The 25,134-nt window shown below is 52.9% G+C and overlaps 1 protein-coding gene across 1 annotated transcript in view; it reads right to left on the reverse strand.

Moving 5' to 3' along the window:
* Positions 1-365: 365 nt before the first annotated feature.
* TBC1D10A (TBC1 domain family member 10A) overlaps positions 366-25,134 on the reverse strand; it is a 44,920-nt gene continuing 20,151 nt past the window's right edge. The window contains exons 2-9 of the mRNA XM_078857524.1: positions 18,176-18,275; positions 12,005-12,112; positions 11,483-11,589; positions 8,473-8,587; positions 8,121-8,186; positions 6,622-6,811; positions 3,590-3,744; positions 366-980 (exon numbers count right to left, since the gene is read on the reverse strand). Of these exons, the coding sequence (XP_078713650.1) occupies positions 417-980; positions 3,590-3,744; positions 6,622-6,811; positions 8,121-8,186; positions 8,473-8,587; positions 11,483-11,589; positions 12,005-12,112; positions 18,176-18,275 (1,405 nt within the window). The 3' untranslated portion in view covers positions 366-416. The remainder of the gene's footprint in view (positions 981-3,589; positions 3,745-6,621; positions 6,812-8,120; positions 8,187-8,472; positions 8,588-11,482; positions 11,590-12,004; positions 12,113-18,175; positions 18,276-25,134) is intronic.

The following is a 25,134-nucleotide window of genomic DNA, read 5'->3' on the forward strand; positions in this document are numbered from 1 at the left end:
GCTCGCACCGCCGCCCCCCTGACGGGATTCCGTCGGCAAAAGGGGGTCGCTCATTTCTCGTGGCGGCGTTTGGGATTCGGAAAAACTTCCCGTCCTATCCCACGGCACGCACGATCCCGTGAAATGCCTTTCTCTCGCCGTCTCTCAGCCCGGATCCCATACCCCCCCCCCCGCTACCCCTCCCAGCAATTCAACATAATGTCCAGCCCTGATGGGTTTATACAAAAAAAAAAATCAGTGTTGTATTTTACTTTACATAACGACCAAGGAATTATTTGTATTTCCGACTCTCCCTCCTCCCCTCCTCCTCTCACCCACCCTCCCCCCCCTCCACTCCCTTCCAACTCCCCCCCCCCCCTGCCACCCAACTGTGAATTCGAAATCGTTAGCGCATGTGCACGGCCGTCCCCAACCCATCAGAGATACGTCTCCTCCAGAGACAGCTCGGACAGGATGCTCAGAGTCGAGCGCTTAACTTCCGGGTTCATGTCGGGGTCGGCGAGCGAGTGGCCCTCGCCGAGATCCGCCTCGGCCTTCCCGTTCTTCGAGTCCTGGTGGCCGTTGGCCAAGCGGTCACCCTTCTCGCTGCCGCTCCGTTTCTTTTTCTTCTTCTCCATCTTGAGCCTCTCCTTCTCCTCCAGGGCCCTGTTCTTCTCCTCCTCCTTCCTCAGCCTCTCCCGCTCCTTGTCGGCCTTCTTCTTCATCCTCGTGTCATCCTTGCCCGGCCTGATGCTCGCCATGCTGCCCGTGGGTGACAGCGGAGCGCGTGCGATCGTCGCGGTGGAGGAGGGCGAAGGCGGCGTGAAGTCGGAGGGAGCCGGCACCGGCGCGCCCTTGCTGTCGTCGTGCACGGCGCGCGTGCCGTACAGCCGGTGCACCGACGAAGCCGGATACAGGCTGCCCTTCTGCTCCTTCCACTTGCCGATCTGCTTCTGACGCTCCGTCTCGATCTGGCTCTCTGTCACCTCCAACTCCAGCACCTGATGAGTTGGCGTGAGAAGGGAGGGGGGGGGCGGGGTTGGAGGAGAAGAAGCTGTTCAGCTCGGCACGGTGACCAAGAGAAAAATACCGCGCTCCCTTCCCACTCTCTTCTCTCCTAGCCGCCTCGAAAACATGAAAAATGTTTTCCGATGAACGTGGCAAAGACCGCTGGCAAGTTCGGTGGGCGGCCGGTGGACCCGGTCAACGCTCGACACGCTCGCGAGGCCCGAGGCTCACATCTGGGAACGTTTAAAAAAAAAATTTGGCCCCCCGATTTTGACACGCGTTACTCGAAGCCAAGTTCTGCGATTTGGGTCGCCCTCTCTCGGTTGCCAGTTTTAGGCGAACGCGCGTGGAGGAGCGAGGATGTTTATCCCAGACGATCCCCCCCCACCTCCCTCCCCCCACACACCCCCATTCAAAACCACAACACTCCCAACACAGCACACGCTACAGATGTTTAGGCTCGTGAACAATTGACCCTCTACCCGCCCCCCACACAGACTCCACCGCACTCTCCCCCGAACCCGCCCGTTCAAGAAATTGTCACGATTTGGGGAGGGGTCACGATTTTAAGATGATCTAAGCGTCGATTCTGTTCTGCCTCGTTTGTAGCGTCTCCCATCCGTACTGTCCTGTTCGTGTGCTGCCTGTACAAATTTGTTTGCATCATTGCAACGTCTCACATGTACTCTGCCCCATTTGTACTCACCCCACCCGCCCCCCCCCTGGTATGTGCTCCTCCAACTATGTGTAGTAAAAAAGAAGATCCGTAGCACTTGTCTGCCGTTTACATATTGACATTGACAATCAACGTCAAAGTGGAGGTTGTTGTGGTGGTCGAGGTGGATCACTGCCGTTGATCAAAGCTTCTCGGTTCCGCTATAATCTGCGCGCCATTGCGCCCGCTGGTCCAATTTGCGCGACTTTTTACGTAACCCCGTAACCCTTTGTTTTGATTCTCGTGTGTTCATTGTTTCCCCCCCCCACCTCCCCGTTTATGTTTCACGCGAAATCGCCCCGTGTAAGGCACCGTGCACTTTCGAATCGTTATCACTCCACGTACTGTCTGAACTTTGAACCGCCGGTCGGACCCCACCGCCGGCGTTCCCACCTCGTTCTTTACAACCATTCTCCAGCGTTCGGGGGGCACTCGTGTAAAGGCACGCGTCTGCCCCGTTACCCAATCAACTCGTCAGATCTCGGAAGCCAAGCGGAGAGGATTGTGGAGTTGAAAGCAAGCTCCGATTAGCACGGTTGGCTACGTACGGCGCGAAAGAGGTTCAACGTACACACTACATGAGTTTCAGATTCCCCGACTTGTGTTCGAGGCTTTAAATGGGCTTACTCCATCATACATCCAGATGGTGATTCAGCCACACATTCCTGCACTGAGATAAGTCTCTGAGATCCACAGCCATAGTGCCCCTCCACCCCCCCTAAACTCCACGTGACCGCACTCCAGGCTCCGAACCCGGAGTCCCCAACCGGGTTTATTTGTCAACACAGCGCCCAGGCTCTGGGATTCCCTGTCCCACCTTGGTGGTCATGAACTCGCAGTCGATGCAAACTTCTAAAAGTCTCGGATGAAGTCACCAACTACCTGTTGAAAACGTCCTTCCCTCTCTCTCTCTCGAGTTCCCGATCTAGTCCCTCAAGTCTTTTTCTCTCCCCCTGTTATTTTTCACTTATAATCCTCCTTTACATGCACGGCACTCGCTCTGAGATTCGCTGTTTAAGGGCGCCTTCTAAAGATTAGTTATTAATCACGCGTTGGCTCTGGCCGTATGTTCGTCCGTCTGAAACGGAGGATGGGGGGGGGGGATCGTGAAGATGATCCCATGCGGACTCAACTTTAGGCTAAAGCTATGCTGCTGTTAGGGATGCACCCCAGAGAAATACAGCCAGATTGACCAAAGCGTTGATATTCATAACAATGAGACTTTATGGAGCGTCGTAACGTGGCCCTGCCAAACATGAAACGTCAGTCGTTAGTCAAAATCATCTATTTCTCATTTATGTGGGATAATGGACAAAAATGGTAGCCCCCGCGCCTTGCCCGGGCAGATCCGCTATGCGAGACCCGTTGTCCCATCGCGGCCTACCGACGTACCGCTTCCTGTGAGCCTGGCACACGCGCACTTTACCGTCACAATTATCGCCAATGAATGACTCCCGAGGGGGGCAAAACGCATGTTTGAAAGCGTTACAAGATCCGTACGGATCCATGGCTTGCCACGGCGGTGAGATGTTAACTCCCTCGCCTGGTTTACAAGAGGTCGTGGGTTCAATCCCCCCGGCCTGACGCCTGCTGTGCACTTGGAGTTTGCGAGTCTCTCTCTCTCCCCGTGGTCACGTGGATATTTCTCCGGGTCCTCCGGGTTTTCCCTCCACGTCTAGAATGAACGTCACGTGTTTCAGAGTATTTGGCTGCTGCTGCTATAAATTTCCACGCGACAAGCCGCTTCGTTGGGCTATCGTTTGCGATGGCCAGGTCGCTTCTGAAAAAATTTGCGAAAACAGCTCAGTCGGCCTCACCTGGTAAGGAAAAATGTTAAATTGTAGTTTAACAGTTTAGTTTCGTTTGGCGGGGGGATGGGGTGGTCACCTCGTGCATGAGCCTGTCCTCGTGCATGTACTCGGCGGGGATGTTGCGCAGCTTCTCCATCGTCTCGTAGAGGCCCTGGCAATCGCGCAGTTTGTCCGAGCTGCCGATGGTGTTGCGCACGAGGGAGATGGCCACGCGGAACACCACCTTCACGCCTGGCGAGACGAGGGTGGACCGACGGTTTAATGCGCGAGTAGGCTTTCGCGACCGATATTATTCGTAATGTGTCGTTAACTCGCCACCTTCAAGCCTGGCGAGACGAGGGCGACCGACGGTTTAATGCGTAAGTAGGCTTTCGCGACCGATGTTATCCATAATAAAGGTTTTTTTTGGGTTAGACCACGTAAATGTAAATGTGTCGTTAATCCCACCACCACTCGATACAGCCGATTAGTGATGTTTGTCACGTAAAGAAAACGTGCCAATTATAGTTACGACTTCAGCACACCGGTGTGTTGGACAGTAAACCCACGACATTAACAATTTGGAGTGCGACGTTTCGCCGGAGATTACAACCGGCTACATTTGTCGAATCTGCCACAATTGTGAGGATGTCTTCCTTGCTTCCGGTCTTAAATAGAATAAAGGTGACATCATCACTACGAGGGGACGATGGACATCCGCCGACTTAGCGCCGTTAAAGCGAACATCACGGTTAAATAAAGGGCAGTGCCGCCGTTATTATTTGAACCAAGTGGGCTTGTGTTCACGAGAACATGAAAACTCCATTTCAGGCTGAGCTGAGCAACGGAAGATATGCATTTTTAATAGTTTGCTTGAAATGCAATATTATTCCTCGACGAAGGTTATTCTAATGACATCGGCACCAGCAACCGCAGCAGCAGCATCAGCAGCAACGACACTAGGATCCGCAACAGCAGCTGCATCATCAGAACCAGCATCTTCGTCAGCAGCACCAAGGGTATTATCACCATTAGCACCATCAGCACTCTCAGCAACCCAGCAGCGCTACCACCGGCAAGTAGTGGCAGATCAAAGGGGAGGGGGGGGGTGGGATCTTCCCTCCCCCCCCCCTACCTCTTCAAATCATTAAAATTGCCTCCCTCCCCCGAGGAAGTTTCTCAATCCGTCTCAGGCATCTGGGTCGGGGTACAAACGGAACACTTGGCAGGGGTTGGCACAGCTCCCCTCCCCGTGGCGGTTTACGGAAAAATTAGGCCTGCTGCCAGTGGCCCTGTCGCCCGCTGGCCAAACCGCCCGGCCGCCCGCCCGCCCGCTCTCCCGGAGCGTGCTCACTCACTCGCTTGTTCGTTTGCTAGCTCGCGGGAGATGCAATCTCGCCGTAATTGCACGGAGCGTGCATTCCCCTTGAGTCCCCTGGAGTCGCACTCCACGCCGATTAAGTAAATAGCATTTTTTTTTTAGGTTTTGTGTTGACGCGAGAAAAATAATAATAAAGATGGAGTGGACGTGTTCAGTTTCTGCCGATGCGTGAACGCCGCTGCCTGCCAAGGGCTGCTGGGACTTGCGTCGTTGGGGGGGGGGGGCAGTGGTGGGGCGGGGGGGCACGGTGGGGGAGAGGAGTGGAGGTTGCAGCAGCGACGGTGGCACGAGGTGGCGGCGTTCTTTTTTCTCGACGATGCCGAGCCAATTTTTCGCAGCCATTTTCTGAACGATATTTTCGTTGCGGGCGAGCACTTGGTGGTGCCGCTGCTGAAAGCTGTTTTTTTTTCACGACAGTTTTGAAATAACGTGGAATTCCAGGAGAAATTTCTCTCACCCTCTCGCAATTAAACGGCCAGTTATGGTTAATAAAAAAACCAGTACCAGTGGCCTGCAATGTTGACCAGAAATATCCATCGGTGTGGATCGCCAGAATAATTTCTGAGTGAATGCTGGTGAAATGTATTCAACGAGTCATCAATGCATTCAATTCTTCCGATTAGCACGATTGGCTACATACAGTGCGAAAGAAGTTCAACAATCAAGCAATTCAAGGATCAATTCTCTCTTCCAACTTTGTGCTGAAAGGACGGGCCACAAGTTCCTACAGTGATCAAGTAACCCCAGTATGGCAAATATGTATATACGAATTGGAAAACATAAATTATTTCTAAACTAATTACATTTAAAATCATCATCATCATTTAAAGCCCTTTGTCAAACCACTGCAGGATACAGGCCTCCCCATGCCATGTCAGTAATGGGATGTTGTTTGACCATACTTCACCACGCTGGTCAGTGCGAGTTGGTGAACGGGGGAGGGGCGGCGTGCCCAAGACCGATTCAGATATCGCTCGCCACTGATGTCAGCTGTGTGCCGGAAATCAAACTCACGTCGCCGGATTCGTATCACAGCGAGCTACCCGCTGGGCTCCCATCGCTGCAACCCTGAGGCGTCGAGGCATCGATGACGATCGACGCGACGATGGTGTGCCCGGGACCCGCTGTTTACAACCACACTCTGGCCAGGTGGTGAGAGCAGGCCGCTCGCACAAAGTTCAAGTGCGGTACGTTACACGGGGCAGTGGGAGAGAAGTGGCCTGCATACAGCCCACATCCTTACGTCCAAAAACTTCTCCCCACACGTGACCTGACGAACTTTGAGATGGTATTATTTTCCATCCTCGGGCCTAGCATTTCCAGGAATCATTTTTCATTTCATTCGATGTTCATGCTACGGCTTTGGTGCCTTTCGTCTTGTATAATAAATCTATAAATATATTGGAAATAGCTCCGTCACAAAGCAAGCAAGTGCTGGCAGTGGAGGTGGCGATTGTGATGGTGGTGGCGGCGGCGGTGTACGTGGCAGCGGTGATTGTGGTAGCCGTGATGACGGTGGCTGTCGTGGCGTTGGTGGTGATGGTTACTCCGGTGGCAATATTGGTGATAATAATTGTGGTGGCGGTGGTGGTGACGATGGTGGTGGTGTCGACGGTAATTATAGTGGTTGTGGTGGCAGCAATAGTAACAGTATTGTGATCGTAGCGATGGCGGTGGTGGTCGCGACGGTAGCCGTAGTGGCGGTCGTAACAGTGAAGGCGGCGGCGGCGTTGTGTGGAGACCCTCACCCTCGCAGAAGAAGATGTCCCAGACTCGGAGCACGGAGGCCCAGGGCAGCGTGCGGGAGAAGACGCACATGAACCACTCGGTCATGTAGAGGATGGGGTCCACCTTGTGCTTCTTGAGGTGGCGGTAGGCCAGGGTGCACGACTTCTTCAGCACCGCCGACAGAGTCTCCCCGTCCAGCTGCACTCCCTCCTGCCGACGCGACGACCAACACGGGCGGTCACGTTGTTGCGGGAGTCGCCAGGCGCTCATTCACACGCGCCCGCACCGCCGCCGCCACCGCCGCCACCGCAGCCACACAACCCCCGCCGCCACACCACTCCCCCCACCGCTCCCACCTCCCCATCTACCCACCTCCTCACCGCTCCCACCAACCCACTATCTCACCGCTCTTGCTCCACACCGCCCAAACGCCCCATCTCCCCACCGGCCGTCTGGAGCGCTCTTCCTTCCGATATTAGGAAGCCACTGGAGCTTATGCACTTTTAAATCATCTAGATTGAAACTCATTTTTTTAGAACTGCTTTTTGTGCTTAGTACGCGGTCCTTTCCCCACACCTCCATTTAGCAAAAGAAGTTCAACACACATACATCTCACCGCTCCCGAGCCACACCGACCCACCACCACTACCACCCCACTTATTTCCATTGAACAAAAAACCTCCGGGAAAATGTATCTCGAAGAGCCAAGCACGGTGGAGGCCGGGGGGGTGGGGGGGGGGTTGGTGGATCACGCAGAATTGTGATACGCTGGGCCGCCGGTGGCCAGCAGATGGAAGTAACAAGCGAGCGGCTTCCAGACCCCATCTGTGTCGATCACCGAGTGTCCTCCCTTCACACTCGTCGGTTTATTTCTGGGCATTTCAGTTTCCGTCGGTTCGTCCGCACGAAAAAAAAACTGGTGGATTTGCCAAACATCCCAACGCACAGAAATCCTGAGAGCCTGGAGACTCGGCGTAAACAAATGACGTGGAAACATTTTGGCAAAAAAAAAATAAGCGCCGTTCTCGGCTTTGAGTTGCACTCAAAAAATATTTTGAGCCCGACTTGGTTGGTTGTATTTATTCTGATGTGATAATTATTATCACTCCACTAGTTTACCCAGGAAAGTCTTGCCGAGTCTCAAACCTCGTGGGACGTGCAGTTTTTCCAAGTTGCTGCTCTCTGTTTGTTTTCCTTTCCCCCGTGGAGTAATTTGCAGGTAATTTTTTTTCTTCTTCTGCCAGAAAATAGGACAAAGGGCCAATACCCATTGCGGTGTTTGTCTTTAGCTTATGGGAGGAAACTGGGTGGTGGAAACCCAACGCAGAACAGAGGGGGAGAAACATACAAACTCCACACACAGAGAGGCGCCCATTGCCGGGAATTCAACCGAGGCCGTTCTTGCTGTGTAGGCACACGCCGCGTTACACCAGCGCTCCACACTGCCGCCATCATTTTCTATTTCATTATTTCACTCGATGAGATTTTGTTGTTGTTGTTGTTGGATTGAGCTACTCACCAGGCCGGGACTGTAGTACCCAGGAAGATATTTCTCGCAGATCTGAACAAAGCACCAGAATGCTTGCTGCGGGAAAACACAAACAAACATCGCCATTCGTATTATCGTCGTCGGCATCATTATCATCATCACAGAGCCCTCTCTCCAATCATGCTATTATTATTATATTAAAATACCACTTGCCAAAGACGATCACCGCCGTGTCTGCCGCAAAATTATGGTTCGGGTGTTTGTTGTCGTTGTTTGAGTGCTTGTTGTTGTTTTGGTGTTTGTCATTGTTGAGGTGGTTGCTGCTGTTGTTGTTGGGGTGGTCGCCGTTTGTTTGGTTGTAGCTCCGGGTGCGTGTGCTGACCTCGGCGGGCATGTGCATGAGCAGCACAGCAGCAACGGGAGCCTGGGCCTGACAGTAGCCCTCCTCGGGGCAGTACACGGTGTAGGCCTTGAGCACGCGGAACAGGTCCTGCTGCCTGCACTCGTCATCATCATCATCATTGTCGTCATCATCATGGCATCACCATTACTGCACTGTTTTCATCATCGTCATCATCATCATCATAGTCGCCCACATTTTCATCGTCGTTATAATAACGACAATTACTTATTTAACGAGGAAAGCCCCACCGAGTCCGGATACGCTTGATTTTTTAAAATCAGGGTCCTGCAACATTGGGATGTTTGGCGAACAACCATGATGGGAAAAAACCAGCAAATCCGAAAGAAACCCATGCACGACAGGGAGAAAGAACACAAACACAAAACTTTGCGCAGAAAAAAAAGGGGGCCGAGTCGGGAATGGAACCCAGGTTCCTCTTGCTGGAAAGGCGCGAGTGTTACCACTGCACCACCCATCCCCCCCCCCTCCCCCCCAATTATAATCATTGTAGTCATACAACCGCAAATTTGGTTTTATGAAGCATATAAAAGCTATGCTAGATAAAAAGGCAAGGGTCTCTTTCAACACAATCGTTTTTTAATATCATTTATTAAGGGGCGCTACGGTGGCGAGATGCTACCTACCTCGCCTGGTATACAGGAAGGTCGTGGGTTTGATCCCGACCCTGACGCCTGCTGCATATTTTGAGTTTGCATATTCTCCCCGTAGTTGCGTGGAATTTTCTCTGGGTCCTACGGTGTATCCCTCCACATTTAGAATCAACGTCACGCGTTTAGAGTATTTATTTGCTATACATTTTCAGCATGATGAGAAGCCACTTTAGTTGAGCTATACAGCTCAGTGGGCCTTACCTGGTAAAATCATTTAAAAAAATAGTTTACCAGCTCATGGGCCCTCTCTTGAGCATTATCTTGAGATGCGTTTGTATTCAGAAACGACACACAGCGGGAATGTCGTTTTCATGTTGCTGTCAGACGACATCTGTTTCACCAGAGAAACCCCTGGGAGACTGGGTTTTCGACTTTTGAGCCTCGTTAGCCGGGGCGGGACGACTGTTCAATTAAAAACAAAATGCCATCGAGCCATCGTCACCACATCACCATGGCCATTGTCACGCGGGGTGGCCGTGGCTCTAACCGTCACCATCATCACCACCACCACCGTCATCTTTGCCCTTCGTCGTCGCAGGAACGTCAGAGAGCCGCACGTAATAATCATCGCCGGCATCGGTCATCGCGACCCAGTGGTAGGAGCTGGATATAAGCACACCACTTGGGAGCCAGGGACAGCTGTGCTTATATATGCGAATGAGCGTGCTCGTTTCAGAAGTTGACCTTTTGCCTTCTCCACCCACCAGTGTAATGCAAGCGTGTGTTGCTTTTATCAGCACTGTCTCAAGTTAATTTTTGTTGAACCTGCTGAGAACTCGAGAGCAAAGGATATAGTCCTCAAGTGCAAGAGTGTGACTTCGTTGAGCCATCACTTATAAAGAGGTCGCTTCTGAAACGGAACTACGTAGCGCAGTGGGCCTTACCTGGCAATATAATAGAGCTGAACACATTAGCGACGTAACTGGTGTTGGCTAAACATCCCAACGGAGCAGGGGCCCCCTCCTCCTGAAAAATCTCCGGGACTCAACGTCACCTCCCCCCCCCCTGGGGTAAACAAGGAGGATCACGAACGGCGCCGCCGTAGACCCACAGACGACCGACCGTCGCGTCACTCCATCGCACTGGCTGAGCCCACGTCTCGGCAGCGAGCTCGTAATAAACAAATAAATAAACGCGATCGGGCAAACGCCGGCGGCTCACTCGTGAGCGGGGGCGGTGGGGGGGGGTGGTTCAGTGACCGCGGTGTAAATAGCCGCGTGTGCCGCAGCTCGCTGGAACGGCCGCTTGGTCTGTATTTTTTTTTTATCGCCGCCACCTCCGCGCACCGCGGTCGGACTCTTTCACGAGCCGCGCTGTCACAGTCACTCAGGGGGCGGAACTTTCGCGTGTTTTTTTTACGAGCGGGATTCCACCGCGGGGACTCCATACTCGCGTGGGGCCCTGTGTTTTATTTTTAAGAGGTGACGTTCGCAAAGGTCGTTACTTTGCAGGCGAGTTCGGGGGGCCAAGTGCTGTTCGTGCAAGAGGGGCCGCTGTGTGGCGACGAGCAATGCGCCCCAGCCGCTTTCTCTCCCGAGTGCTTGTGTGTTTACGCGCTGTGGACGGTAGCTCATGTAAGGCCGAGTCGAACTGGGGATAGGCGCAGAACCGGTTCAGATATCACCATGCCCAACGATGTTAGCCGTGGCTGGGAATCAAACCCAGGTCGGTGGGTAATTATTGCACCACCGTACGCATACAAAGACAAAGATTTCTCAGGTAGCCTACACAGGCTACTGGGGCGAGTGCTGTTAATGGCCAGCACCACACCTGCTGCACGCACACACACACACTGTGCTCACGGGCCCCCTTCGATCCGTGCTGTGGAATCATTGACCACCGGAGTTAATCATCGACGGCGGTGAATGTCCAGCGCCAGCAGCGCAAGGGGTGGATCTGGATCGCTCGCGCCACTTCATCTCGTCGACGGAGGAGGACCCCTTTCACGCGCGGGGGTTCATTGCAGTTCAACTGCGGTGCGACCGGCGCATTGCCGCGTATTGCGCGTGAAGCGCAACACCCCTAGCGCCGCCACTGCCGCCAGCGCGTAGACATTTTAATTTACCCACCACGCTGCCCGTGCCACCCGCTCGCTATTGACAGCGGCTGCGAGCAGGTGACATTGGCGGTGAGAAACCGGGGTAAAGCGAAGGCGTCGATGACACCCGCTCACCACGGAGCACTCGTAGGGCATAACGATCGCAACGCAAAGGGCTCGGCATTGCCCCACCGGCGCGCGCCGTCGATCCCCATTTTTATTTTTGCTCGTGTGCGTTGCCGCTCGTTGGCGCTGCTTTTCACGCTTGCGTCAGACTCACCCGTGACCGCCCCTGGCGGCGAACATCTCGTGGAAGGGGAACTGGCGGTGCAGGTCCTTCTCGATCGTGTCCACCCACTTGGGGTCAGCTTCCTGCTGGTCCAGCTCCTGCGTGGACAGCGGGGGGGGGGGGGGGGGGAAGGTGTTGGGTAGAGGGTAGCACACGCATTGGAGAGAGGCGAATGGTTGTTGTGCTTGGGTGTGGCGAGTGGTAGCGTAGTGTTCGGTGCATTGCCCTACGAACCTAGCAACCCGCGTTTGATTCCTGGCCGCGGCCAACATCGGCGGTGAATGTATGAGCTGGTAGTGGGCCTCCCCTACGTCGACCCAGCCTTAAATTTAGTACTTGGTGCGGTGTGTAAACATCGGCACTGGGAAGACAAAGGCGGCCGGGCACGGTGCTGGCGACGTCACCACCTTGTGCGCAGTGCCGCCCTTAACAGGTGCTCGCTAACGGCGCATTCTCCAAGAGTGCACGAGATCTCGGTCAATGTGCGCGCGTGCTCGTGTGTGTGCAACGTACATCAAACTTTCCCTTGTTGAGCGCCAGGCGCGCGCGCCCGCCGGAGAGGTACTGCCAGGCCCTCGCACGCAGCGACGGAGGGATCCCCTTGCGACAGCGGAGTTTCACCTGCACGCGAGACAAACGCGTGAGACGCACAGACGGTGACGGGGCGCGCGGTCAAACGCACGTCGTGCACAACGCTCGTCGCGATTCATCGGGGAGGCCTGTGTGAGGAGGGGTAAGCACCTCCGATTAGCAAGGTTGCCAAAGAAGTTCAACATGCATACATATGCACGCAACACGCGTGTTTGCACTGCAACGCGTTTTCTTGATAAGGCGGTTCTGTTTGGAAACACTTTTGACACAACGCGGTACGCGCGTCGACGACGAACTATTTTCTCGAGCTGCTCGGCTGAGCGGTACAGCGGTACAGTACACGGAATGCTCCAGTGCGCGACGGAGTTCCCCCATCTCAGTTCTTTGTCCCGTGCAAATGCGCTTCAGTAAAACAGCGATTCCTCGCTTAACGCGGTTTTTGTCTCCACGCGGCACTTTTCACGAACGCATCGACTACTGCCGCGTTCAACGACGGGGGGGTTGCTGCAGAACATGCCAGGAGAATATTCTGCACAACGGCTTCAACGGGCGTGGGGATCTGTGTGCAGCATGGAGGAGGGCAAGGGGTATCGAGACGAGCATTGGAGTGGCACCCCAGGAGGTCTCTCCACAAGGGCGAATACCTGAGGCCTGATGCCGGGACACTGTAAGGGGAGACGTCGGAGGTCGCACGCCGACTTTAGTCTGCGCTAGCTAGGTGCGGTCGACATCGGCGGCATTTTTCCACGACGACCTCTTGACCTTGGCGGGCGGAGATGGATGAGGAGGAGATCACGGGGGGGGGGGGGGGGGTGGGCCTGCCTCCTGGCTGCAGCAAACTGACAGCGGTTGTTGAGAGCGAGGAATGAGAAAGTGTGCTCGGGAGGGAGGGAGGGAGGTAGGGTCACGTGCCAGTCGGGACGCCGTAAAGTTGACGTCGCAGCCTCGTCGCCGCCGCTGCTGCTGCGGCTGCTGCTCCACACCGTTTGGGGCGCGTGCCGCCCTCCCGCGCCCGCCCGCCCACCCGCCCACCAGCCGACATCGAATTTCACGAGGATATCTCGTGGCGCGGAAATGTCGGACGGAACCGGCTCGCGCAGGCAGGGTTCGGATCGATGGTGAAGGCGCAAGTTCGATCATCGGGCTCTCGTTCTCTCGTCTCTCGTCTCTCCGATCTGTCGGCATTTCTGCCGGGAATGGAGCACAGTGAGAATTCCCCGGGACTTCGCCAGGCGATCGTGGGGGGCAGCAGGGGGGGGGGGGGGGGGACCGGGCTGGCCGGGCAGCTGGGAGAGCCCTGTTGACGGGATTAACGGAGGCAGGTGTTTCCCATAAGCTTCGCGCCCGGTTCACGTTACCGTTAAGCTGCAACATGTGCTGGGAACAACGCAAGGATGCGAGTCGGGGCGCTTCTCCTCCTTCTGAGCGCGTGTGCCAGGATCTTTTTCTGCTGCTAACAAGCGGCCTCTGTCTGCCCGGCACGCCGTCCTACCCCCCCCCCCCCCCCCCTTAGGCCTCGATACGCAAGCACAATATTGGGGCAACCATCAGCGGAAATGGTTGGCGTGCCGCGTTATTTTGTTGCCTCGACGGAGCTCCTCCGTTCAAGTGTCCAGAGTCGCTCGGCGCAGATGCGTCGCTCGTGTGTGCACAACCGTCCCAAAATTGCCCCCTTGTGCAATCATAACCTTGAGGCACGTGCCTCACAGCTTCATAAACCGAGACACGAGGCTGACCTCTGTCACCTTACACCACGTGTTTAATGGTCGAGCAGAGGTGTGGTTTTTATTTTATTTAAATTAATAAGTTCCTTCCAGCAGTGCTGCGAGCCGTCCTGAAAAAGGATTTATTGTTTTGCGCATTCCTGAAACGCTCGCTCGGCGCTCGCTCGCAGACTGTGAGCGCGTTGCCATCAATTCCATGGGAGCACCAGGCCCCCCTTTCTTCAGGACCAGAGGTTTTTGCCGGATCAGTGGTTCGGTATCCAGGCACATCCGAGCCGAGGCAACGTGGAGGAGCCCACACGGCACAGGTGGTTTTCCCCCCACCGGCCATTAGTCCAGCCGAGCCACGTAGAAGTCGCGACACGGAACCAAACAAGGCCGGGGCTGAGGTTGATCATTCTCGTCCTTGCGTGCGACGTCAGTTGACGCGCGTCTCAACTCGTTCGTTGCGTGCGTACGTCAAGTGGTGAAAAAACCCAACGCCGGCGACTCCCGAGCCTCGCCGGGGCCGGCTCGTGCGCGGCCTCAGCGTCGCGTGAGAGGCGCCCCGTTCCCCCGTGGCCTAAAGCGCCCCGGTATCGGACCGTGACGTACGTAAACATTTTTTTTATAATCCACTCGCCCGTACAGTGGCGGGGGGGGGGGGGCGCGCGATTCTTTTGCCGTTGGGTTATCCCGTCCGGCAGGTCTGGTGGCACCTTCGTGATGTCACGGCGGCGCTCAGAAAAAGAAAAAAAAGAGGAAAAGAATATAAACCCACAAGCTTAGGTGACACGGCCAGACGCCCGGCTACGCCTGCACGCGAAACGTCCCGAGTGCGACGAAGACGTTTCTCTCGTAAACGTGAAGCGCGAGGGGCGACTTTACTGGACGTGTCGTACGAAGCACGCGACGCCAGGGCGGCAGAGAGCAGGGGGTGTCAGCATGCTGCACCTCTGTGCTTTGTTGGTGCCTTTGTTGTACTCATTCTTTCCCACCTATGCCTATTTGCAGCTGATATTGTTCATCTGGGTTTTTTTTCACCTACCCCCATACCCCACCCCCCCCCCGATTAAATTTGCCCGATCAAGGTCACGTCACGTCACAGGATGAAGACGTTTCCATTCGCAGCTCTCGCAGCTTGCCGCACCCACCACCACCACCACCACCACCTTCGTGTCGGAAGAAATAGCCCTCCTGAAGACGACGTCACAGAACAACTCGCGACACTCGCATCAACAGCGGCGACTTCATCCACACTCTGGCGGCAACACCTGACAGCGCCCTGTAAAGAATGTAACTGTCATGTGCACGCGAAATGTTTTTCATTCTTAGGGCTGGCAATGAATCACTGCATGTAACTGAGACCGAAGCCTCCCTAATGCGCACGTTGTTGGCCAGGGCTTGAAGACCGGCAAAACCAACTCTCCGCCTACACGTGAGAACCCGTTTTTTTTTCATCACGGACGGTTAAAACCAAAATGTTTTAAATCCGGGATCTCCGCGGCGTTGGCTCGGTGTCTCTGGGCACGGTCATGGCAACCTCGGCCACACCTCCTTTTTGCCCGTGTTCCTCTGCCAGTGCGCGCGCACGCCACGCGGCCTGAGATGTAACCGGGAAAAATATTCCGTCAAAATGTCGCAGCCGCAGCGGTGGGGTTTCGCATGGCCCCCGTCGTTTTTTTACGCGTGGGAGTGCACATTTTCCAGCGGAATATTTTTGAACCACGGGCTCCGCCGTGCCATGGATATCTGTGGCCGCACGTGCCGGAGGGCGGGGGACGGGTGGGCGGGTGGAGGTGGGGGTCATGGTGGCACCCGCGGTGGAATGTTTCGGTGCAGCGAGCGCCCCATGTCAGCCGTCACAGGAACGCCCAGGACCAAACGTCGGAAAAGTAAATTAACCACAAAATAAAGTTCCTTAGCAGCACTCGCATTCTTTACGAGCTTATTACGATGCAACTTGGTTTCATATGGCTTCTAAAATGTGCCCGAGCCGAGACCATCCACTGACTATACACCCGGTTTCAGGGTTTGCTTGCTTAAACAAATGCCGCTGGATATTATTGGTCTGGAAAAGCCAACAGACCGAGGGACTAAAACAAATGTATTGTTTACATGCGGAAGCACAGAATGGATTTCTGCTTGTATGTGTGCTTAACTATACACCGGCAGTCCTGGATTATTACTGTGACCAAATCACCCTGAATCCACCCGATCTTGTGAATCTCAGATGTGAAGCAAGCTTGGGCCTGGTTAGTTACTTGGACGAGGGGGGGGGGGTCGCCTTTGAATACCAGCTGTTGTGGGCTTGGACTGCGAGGTGGTGACGAGATGGGCGGCACAACAATGGATTCTTGAATCTATCTGTGTGGAACATCGAGTGTCGCCACACCCCACCCCATCCCCAACTTCCTTGTACGCAACGTGGATTTTCTCTCCAGCTCCTGCAGTTTCCTCTAATAATATAAAGCCAAATAGTCGTGAATTGGATCTGGCTAAAACATCCCAATGTAGCAGAAACCCCACTCTGAAAAAGTATAATAATGATGATAACAATAATTATTTACCCACACGTCATGCCCATCCCGGGAGCCGTTTGGCCATACTTCCCCACGCCGGTCGGTGCAAGATGATGAAGGGGAGCGGTGGGTTGGAGGAGGTGGTGGGGGGTTTGTGGGGGCGGTTGTTGGGAGGGGTTCGGGATGGTCAGACGGATTCTGGTATCACTCGCCGCCGATGTTAGCCGTGGCTGGAAATTGACCTCGGGTAGCGCTGGGTCACAGCGCAGTGCGCCAACTGGTGCCCCGCAGCTCCCCTCGGGGTAAATAAAAGGCATCGTTATCACCAACACAGCTCGACTCTCTCTCTGCTGAAACGCTGCCGGGTCCTGAGACTTCCTCCCGGACTGACCGACCGTGTGAACAACAAACAAACAAGCGGAGCTTTCGCCCCTCTGAGTGTATTTCCTCGGGCCTCTAAAAGAGACAATGCCCTATTTGAGGTCAGGTATGTGAGCTCGCGGTGTATGTGAACACGCGCACTGTATATGCACGCGCGCACGAGCACCTACACGCAGCCTCACAGCCGCTGATCTCGTCTTTTTTCCCGCGAGTTACTTTCTTTCCCGGTGCTCGCCCGACCGGTTTCACTTCTTCGTGACCCCCTCCCGCCCCCCGGGCCTTCCCACTCGGCCCATTCGCCCCAAACGTGCACCCCTTCAAAAATCGAGGTCCACGACCCTCAAACCTAAAGGTCACGTAGCCAAGGTGACCCAGAGCATCCTGCCGTGGCCGGGACAGTCCCAGCGGTATTCCGGCTGACGGACGGAGGGACTACACGGTCAAGATGTGTCCCGGTTGAGCCTCCCAGGAATTTGGTAGCTTTCTTTCAGATGTCAACTTAAAACTGGCCCTCACGTTAAAGCCCTCACGCTAATTCTAGCCCTAGCTCTAACCGCAAACCTATCCCTTGTCCTCACTCTAACCCAAGCATGATATTGGGATCTAAACCTTAACCCTAACCAACCCAAACCAATAAATTCAACCCCCAACGTTCAGGTCTAGCCTTAGCGCGAACCTAAAAACCTATCCCCTTGTTCCAACTCTAGCCGTAATGGTAACTTAAACCCAACCATAACTATAACCCAAGCCTCTTAACAGGTAAAACGAACTTCAACCTAAACACGAACTGTACCCTTAACCATAGACAAAACCACAGGGCCGTTGAGAAGGTGGTGGGGGGGGCGGGGAGGTGGGGGGGGCAGTTTTCAGGTGGGGCACTTGAGGAGGAGGAAGAGGCTTCGTCCGGCATTTTGCCCCGGGCCTCCAAAAACCTTTTTGGTGGCCCAGCCAAACTGTAACCCAAGTGTCTAAAACAGCCAACTCGACCCCGAACACTAACCGCTCAGTCCCTTTTACACGCACCTTTACATCATCCACACCTAGTTTACACAACAAAGGCTCATTCCTAACAGCGTGCTTCAGCCGCACCGAACCTCACAAAAATAATATTCAGGGCCTACCTTGGCTCCTCCCACCCTCAACCAGTATATATACAAATACTGTGTTCTTGGAATTTCTCTCACTTGATTCAGCTATCGTGCTGTGACGGTTCCACCTGAAGACGGAAGCTTGTGTTGCCTCCGAAACGTCGTGATTTTTATTTTATTTTTATTTTACTTTTATTAATTTAAATTTTTTACCTACGTGACTTTACCGAAAAAACCTAAGAATATGAATCGTTGCAGTCACGAAAGCTTCAAATCTAGAATCACTAACCGTAGCTTAAACCTTAACCTGTAACCAAAACCTTTAACCCCAATCTGACCTTTAACCCTAACCCCTAAGGCAAACGCAAACCCAGCCGCCCGGCCTCTCTGCTCACTCACCTTCTGGTATCGCTTGGGCATCCACCTGTCCCAGTGCTGCAGCATCTCCAGCCACTTCATCTCGCGCTGGCGAGCCACGTCCATCGGCAGCGCCGTGTCCCTGCGCCACCCAAGACAAAGATCCCCCATATAGACATGCAGAGCTGTTGGGGCAAGTGCGGCTAACGAGCGTCACCTGTGAAGGCCGTCACGACGCACGAGGCCGCGGGTGGCCAGCGCCACGACCCGGGACATCTTTGTCTCGCCAGTGCTGTTGCGTACGTATGCTGTTGAACTCCTTTCGCGCCGTACGTAGGTGCGGGGGAAGGACAACAAACTAAACACAAAAATTCGTTCTAAAGGAATGCGTTCTCGATCCAGATGTTTGTACACACACGACACCAGCTACCCCAGGGGTCGGCAACCTGAAGCTCTGGACTGCTTTCAGAAGTAAGGTATACACGCGTGTACGTACGTATACGAGCGTGCATTGGCGGCTCTTGAAATGTGGAGTTTTTCACCGAATCCGAAAGAAAATGGCTCTTTTTGTTATTTCGGTCGCCAACCCCCTCTTCAGCTACTCATTCAAGGCTGAGCGTACCGAGGAGAGGAGGCCCACGACTGGCTCAAATACTCCGCACTGCTATTGGCCGTGAGCGGGAACCGAACTCGGGTCACCGGGTTACAAGCACAGTGCGCTGACCTCTGCACTACAGCTAACGCGCGTGAGTGAGCACCGCAAACACACGGGCGAGAGGGGCGAGCGAGCGGGCACAGACGCACACGTGAACACAAACCACGCTCGGACCCAAGGTGAAGCTAAACTTTCGGGCAGTTACACAAATGTGGCGAGCCGAGTGAAACATTTTGAAATCCTCAAAAATAATACGAACCGGGTGTCACTTCAAAGGTAATTACCACGTGGCTTTAAATAGCATGGATTATATGTGGAGCAAGTCACCGGTTGCACACGTTAGTGCAACTGAATGCATCATCGTCATCCCAGAGTGGATTAAAAAAAAAGTTACGTTTGTCCGGGTACGTGCGACACCACTGGGATTATTTCATCAACCAAGGTGAGAAAAATATGAAAGTTATGGCCAAGGATTGAGCTCGTGTCTCTAAGTTCAAAGTGAAGTGCACCTTCCCCTGTGCCACCCCACGCGCACACACACACACACAATGACACAAACACCAAGGTCCCCCGTGTAGCCTTAACATACTGTAGGGGCAAGTGCTGTTAGCGAGCACCTATGAAGATGGGCACGGCACACGAGGGGGTGGGTGGCCAACACCACACCTGACCGCCTTTGTCTCCCCAGTGGCGATGTTTACACATCACACCAGGTACTCATTTGAGGCTGAGTAGACCTAGGGGAGGCCTGGGACTGGTTCAAATGATCGTCACCGGTGTTGGCCGTGAAAAGGGAATCGAACCCGGGTTGCCAGGTTCATAGCGCAGCGCGCTAACCACTACACCACTGCTCCAAACACACAGATCCACACACACAGAGGCACGCACTCAATGACACACGCAGGGAGTGACACGCGTAAGACAAATATCGGCGTGTCAACACGCTTCATGCAGCAGCAGCAACGTTCAAGTGCCAGGTGAACGAACACACGTTACGAAGCTCGAAGGGACGTGTGCACGCACGCACGCACGCACAAGTGCTTGGTGCGCAAGCATAAACAACAACAAAATATACAAGAGTCGTTGTTTCGGGCAATGGCATCTCTTGGCGACACTACATCGGCCATATCGATGCAAGGTCTCTCCAAAATCCCCCACAGCCTCCCGTGATTGAGGCCGCTGCGCTAACAATCGTACGAAAATAAAAACATCTCTGTTGAGCACACTTCACCGCGCCGGTCGAGCAGGCGTGTAATGAACACGAGCGTTGGGCGACTTCTGACCGCCCCGTGGGCGACTTCTGCGAACGAGCACCCTGGGTTTTCAAAGCAGAGATTGGAAAACCTCAGGCGCCGAGGGTTATCAAAAATGACGATTTCGTTGTCATATGAAAAAATAAGAAAAGGCTTTAACCCTGTTCAGGCAATAAAAGAGGATGTGTCAAGACACCAAATAGAAACCTTTTGCAAGGAATCAAGTAGTGCATTAACCACACACGGTACTTGCGGTAACCGTGCCAACAAACATGCTCTGATAACATAATATATGTAATATTACTGGTTCTTTCGGTAAAGTCACGTAGAAGGGAAATGATAAAATAAAATATATATAAATATAAAACATTGTTTTGTAATATAAATATAAAACATATTGTTTTATATTTATATTATTTTATTATTTCCCTTCTACGTGACTTTACCGAAAGAACCAAGAATATGAATCCCTGCAGTCACGAAAGCTCTAAATCAAAATATATGTCATATTTGCAATGTCTTTGCAACTGATTCGCCTACACCAGAGACAGCCTTCTTTAAGGGCCTGGTCTCACCAGTGTCAGACCAGAGAAACACCGAAAGGCGAACGGTACATTTAATTGTTGTTTAAAATCGATTTTTATTTTTAACGCTATTGATATCGCGTCGAACGTGAGAATCACAATGGAGTATTTGCTATTCACGTAAATCCTGTGCTAAGTGGTACGTACGTTGAACTTCTTTCGCGCTGTACATTGCCAACCGTGCTAATCGGAGGTGCGGAGTAACAACAACTGAAAATGAAAAACAGTTCTAAAGAAATTAGTTTACAGTCGAGATTTAAAAGTGCATAGCTCCGGTGGTATCCTAACATCGCAAGGAAGAGCGTTCCAGACGGCTTCAAAAGCGCATCTGAAAGCGCGCGATGCAGCAGCCGTCTTTGTTCGATGGCCAGCCAAAAACCGCTGCGAGGATGACCGGAGTTCGCGTGATGGTTTTATGCTCCTTGACTAGATCAGTAAGGGATTGCGGTTCATTTGTGGCAGGCAGTTTGTGTGCAATGAGTACGACCTTAGAATGTATTAGTTCGGTACGGAATAGGTTACTGCAACAAGCAGAAGTGGGGCTAATTGAAACAGAAAAAGAGGAAACTAGAAAATGCAAATGCATGGATTAATATCAGGCTCGCTCTGAGCATTCGCTTGTCCTCAGAAATATAAAATTTGCAGAATGAAAACCAAACGGGTAACTGTCACGGAAAATAATTGTTTGCAGACGTGCAAACGTTAGATATTTGCGCCGGTCCTTGGAAACACTTTGATCAACCAATCAATAGGATGTGCGTCCCTCCCGGGCGACTTGACTTTCCACTCACGTTTTATTCGTTTGGGACCAACTTTACAACAGTTATTGTGCCCCCCCCCCCCCCTCGTGTTACAGACAGACGGAGAGACAAACGGACAGAGCTGCGGTGGCTAGGAGATGTTAACTACCTCGCCTGGTATACAGGAAATCGTGGGTTCGATCCCGAACCTGACGCCTGCTGCTGTATATTTTGAGTTTGCATGTTCGCCCCGTGTCCGTCTGGATTTTTCTCCGGGTCCTCCGGTTTTCATCCCCCACATTTAGAATCAACGTGCGTTTAGAGTATTTGGCTGCTATACATTTCCACATAATACTGGTAGGAACCTCCTGGTTACACCAGCCCACAGGGGATTATTGTGTCCGTCCGTCCGTCGTGCAGGGAGGGGCTGTGTGGGGAAAGAGGGGCTGGGTGGGGAGGGGAGGGTGGGGAGGGGCTGGGTCGGGAGGGTGGGGCTGGGTGGGGAGGGGAGGGTGGGGAGGGGCTGAGTGGGGAGGGTGGGGAGGGGCTGGGTGGGGCTGGGTGGGGGGTGGGAGGGGTGGGGCTGGGTGGGGAGGGGCTGGTCACCCCGTGGTGCCCTTATTAAACTCAACCTTTAAACCTACTCACGCCGGCTTGTGCCCGCCCTCACAGTCGGGCATATTTGCGGAATACACCACGCCGCCGTTGACCCTGGCCATTGACCGAGCAACCCAACGTTCCTACCAGCTCCCTCCGCAGGAATGTTGTTTTGCTATTTCATTGAGCTATAATTTGTGGCCATGTCGCTTCTGAAAAAGAGCTATACAGTGATACCTCGGTTCACGAACAACTCGGTTCACGAACAACTCGGTTCACGAACAGAAAAGTTCATAAAAATCTGCTCCGGTTCACGAACTCCGCTTCGGGTCACGAACAGGAGCCGCGGCCATTTTTATGCTAATTTCAGGCTGTCACGTGGTCGTGACTTCCTGTAGGAAGATCGTGGAGAGACGCAGAGACACAGAAAGAAGTACTGTGAAGACACTTTCAGTGACTTTGATTTTTGGTGTGCTTTTTAGCACATACAGTACTGTACTGTACTACTGTACTCTACAATACTGTACTTACTGTATTGTACAGTTCACCCGTTTGAGTGCTTACTGTCTCCCACCCGCCTCCCTCCATGCCAGAAGTCATCTCAAGCAAGGTTAGTGTTCTCTCTTTATACATTACTATACTGTACAGTACTACAGTAATGTGTATTGTCATTTGTTTCATATTTTTGTGCTTCAAAAACCAAAAAAATAAGGTCAGAACGGATTAACCGGATTTACATTGAACCCTATGGGAAAATGTGCCTCGGTTCACGACCAATTCGGTTCACGACCAGAGTCAGTTCACGAATTAAGTTCGTGAACCGAGGTATCACTGTACAGCTAAAGTGGGCCTTACCTGGTAAAATAAAATAGTTTAGTTTAACGAATGCATTCATGGTTCCATCCGTAATTGAGAAGCATCTAAAATATGCGGCAAGAATGGATACGAGATATAATCGGTTCTCGAATCGAATCTCGTTGCCAAATCGTGAGATCGTTCATCCACAAAATCGCAGTGGGCCATGAAGCAACACGTGACGTGACAGATAAGAGCCGTTCCGAGTAAAACCACGTCGACAGTTTAACTGCAGCGCAGAGAAAGCATGCGGAGGGCACTTTCTTTAAAAAAAAATGTTTTTGTTTTTTTTACAAAGTGAGTGCCATTCAGAAACCCACTTCAAGGCGGTAAAAACACATTTTATTCTACCGATATTGATCACGGCCGATGTTGACATCGATCAACGACAATAACCCGTCGTTTATTGATTCAGGAACGACTTGAGACCCTTTCTGCAGGATGGTCCTGTTGCTCGTGACGTTGGCCGAAGTGTCTCTCCGTGTCCTGAGAATTAGGTAAATAATTTGATTTCCACGCGAAATGTGTTATCTCCACGTCAAAATAAAGTATTTTTTTGCGCATCAGTCTTCCAAGCTGATATTAATTAGCAGAATTTTTTTGAACAAATAAACTCCAGAACAGTTTCAATTGTCTGGGTCTTATCAGCAGAGTCGAGTTTGTTTAAAAAAAAAACTGATGTTGCATTTACCAGATGTTATTGGGGTGAGCATTCCCTTTCAACTACAGTGCTATTGTGTGCCATGTGGGAGTGTGATGGCACAGGGAAGCCTTCATGCAGCAGTGGATAGAAAAATGTTGTTGATTTCGATATTGCGCTGTTTCTTTAGTGATCCAGGTATCCCCTGAAAAAAAATACTTTTAGTCTAAAAGGGCTCTCACCAAGTTTAAATAAAGCACCGGTCTGCTTAACGTCACGTAAAGACAATAAATTACAGCTCCTATGTCAATCCACCGTTGGATGATGGCCTCTCCACGCTACGTCGTGTCGTGGCCATTGTCAGACCATACTTCACCGACGCTGGTCAAGATGCACACGGTGGAGGGCCCAACACTCATGATGTTCGGGCGTTGCACTACAGAAGCTTGAACGTCAAAGGCACCGTGCGTTCAAACTCCGTGCTGTCTTCCGCATCTGCGCCGTCCCGACCCAAGCCCTCGTGTTTATACAACTCTGGCAGGGCACGGTCGGGTGGGCACAGTTGGGTGGGTGGGCTGAACCACTTCTGCTGTTGCGACGGCTCACGTTGCTATCTATTTAAGGAAGAAGGGGGAAAAAAGACATTGAGACAAAAACCAGAGAACCTGTTTCTCCGGCATCTGACAGCGGCATTGGCAACGGCGGCAGGAGCCAGAGCAGACCGGCGAAACGGCGTGGCGGAGGCAGAACCCGTGGGTGTGGTGACATTCTCTCCCCGGTGACGCGGTGTGAGAACCCACCCCGAGCACAGGCTCCCCACCAATTAGTTACGCTCTCCGATTTACTCTTTGGTGCACCTTGTGCCTTTGTCTGGAAAGAGAGGCGGAAGACAATGATGAGGCGTGGTGGCGCGGTGACACGGTGGTGGCGGTGGTGGCGGTGGTGGCGGCTTGCCATCAAGGGATGTATGTACGTATATTGAACTTGTTTCGCACGGTATGTAGCGAACCGTGCTAGTCGGAAGAACATCAAGAGGGAATGTGCAGACGTAACTTGACCTTCGACCTCTGAACCCTCAGCTGACACGATGGATGGCTGAACGGAGGGAGGGAGGAATGGAGATACTTTACTCACCGGCCCGGTGGGGCTGCTGCCAGAAACACTCCGTGTGCGATTGTAAGGTTGCAAAAAGCTCCCATTTCCGGTGACGATAAAATGTGTACCGCTTTGTAGACAGTTGACAGTGGTTGTCTTATTTGAGAGCCTGGCCCCCTGCTAAGGAACGTGGAAGGTTGGTCCAACGGGTCTGTGTCTATTGGGAGGTGGGTGCGGTCACCTGGCAAGGAATCTCTGACAGCCTCGCCGAGTCTCAGGCGTCACCTGCAGGAGGGTCCTGCCACATCTGGGGTGTTTGAACGATGCTGCTGCTCGTGAGCGTTTGGCTACGTGTGGGAGCAAACTGGTAAAGCCGGAGGAAACTCACCAACCATACAGGGGGTAACGCTTAAGATGCGGAGATATGATGTGGTGTAAGGATTCACTCCCTTGAACATTAAAAAAAATAATTATATAAAATACAGCGGCCACTAGCAGCTGCAGAGGTCACGTGACCTTACTGTATGTGACACGTGCGTATAATAAAATACGTGGATTCTGACCTGCGTGTTTCGATGCATG

This window comes from Lampetra fluviatilis, chromosome 6 (assembly GCF_964198595.1).
Source record: "Lampetra fluviatilis chromosome 6, kcLamFluv1.1, whole genome shotgun sequence".
In the NCBI taxonomy this organism is placed as follows: domain Eukaryota; kingdom Metazoa; phylum Chordata; class Hyperoartia; order Petromyzontiformes; family Petromyzontidae; genus Lampetra; species Lampetra fluviatilis.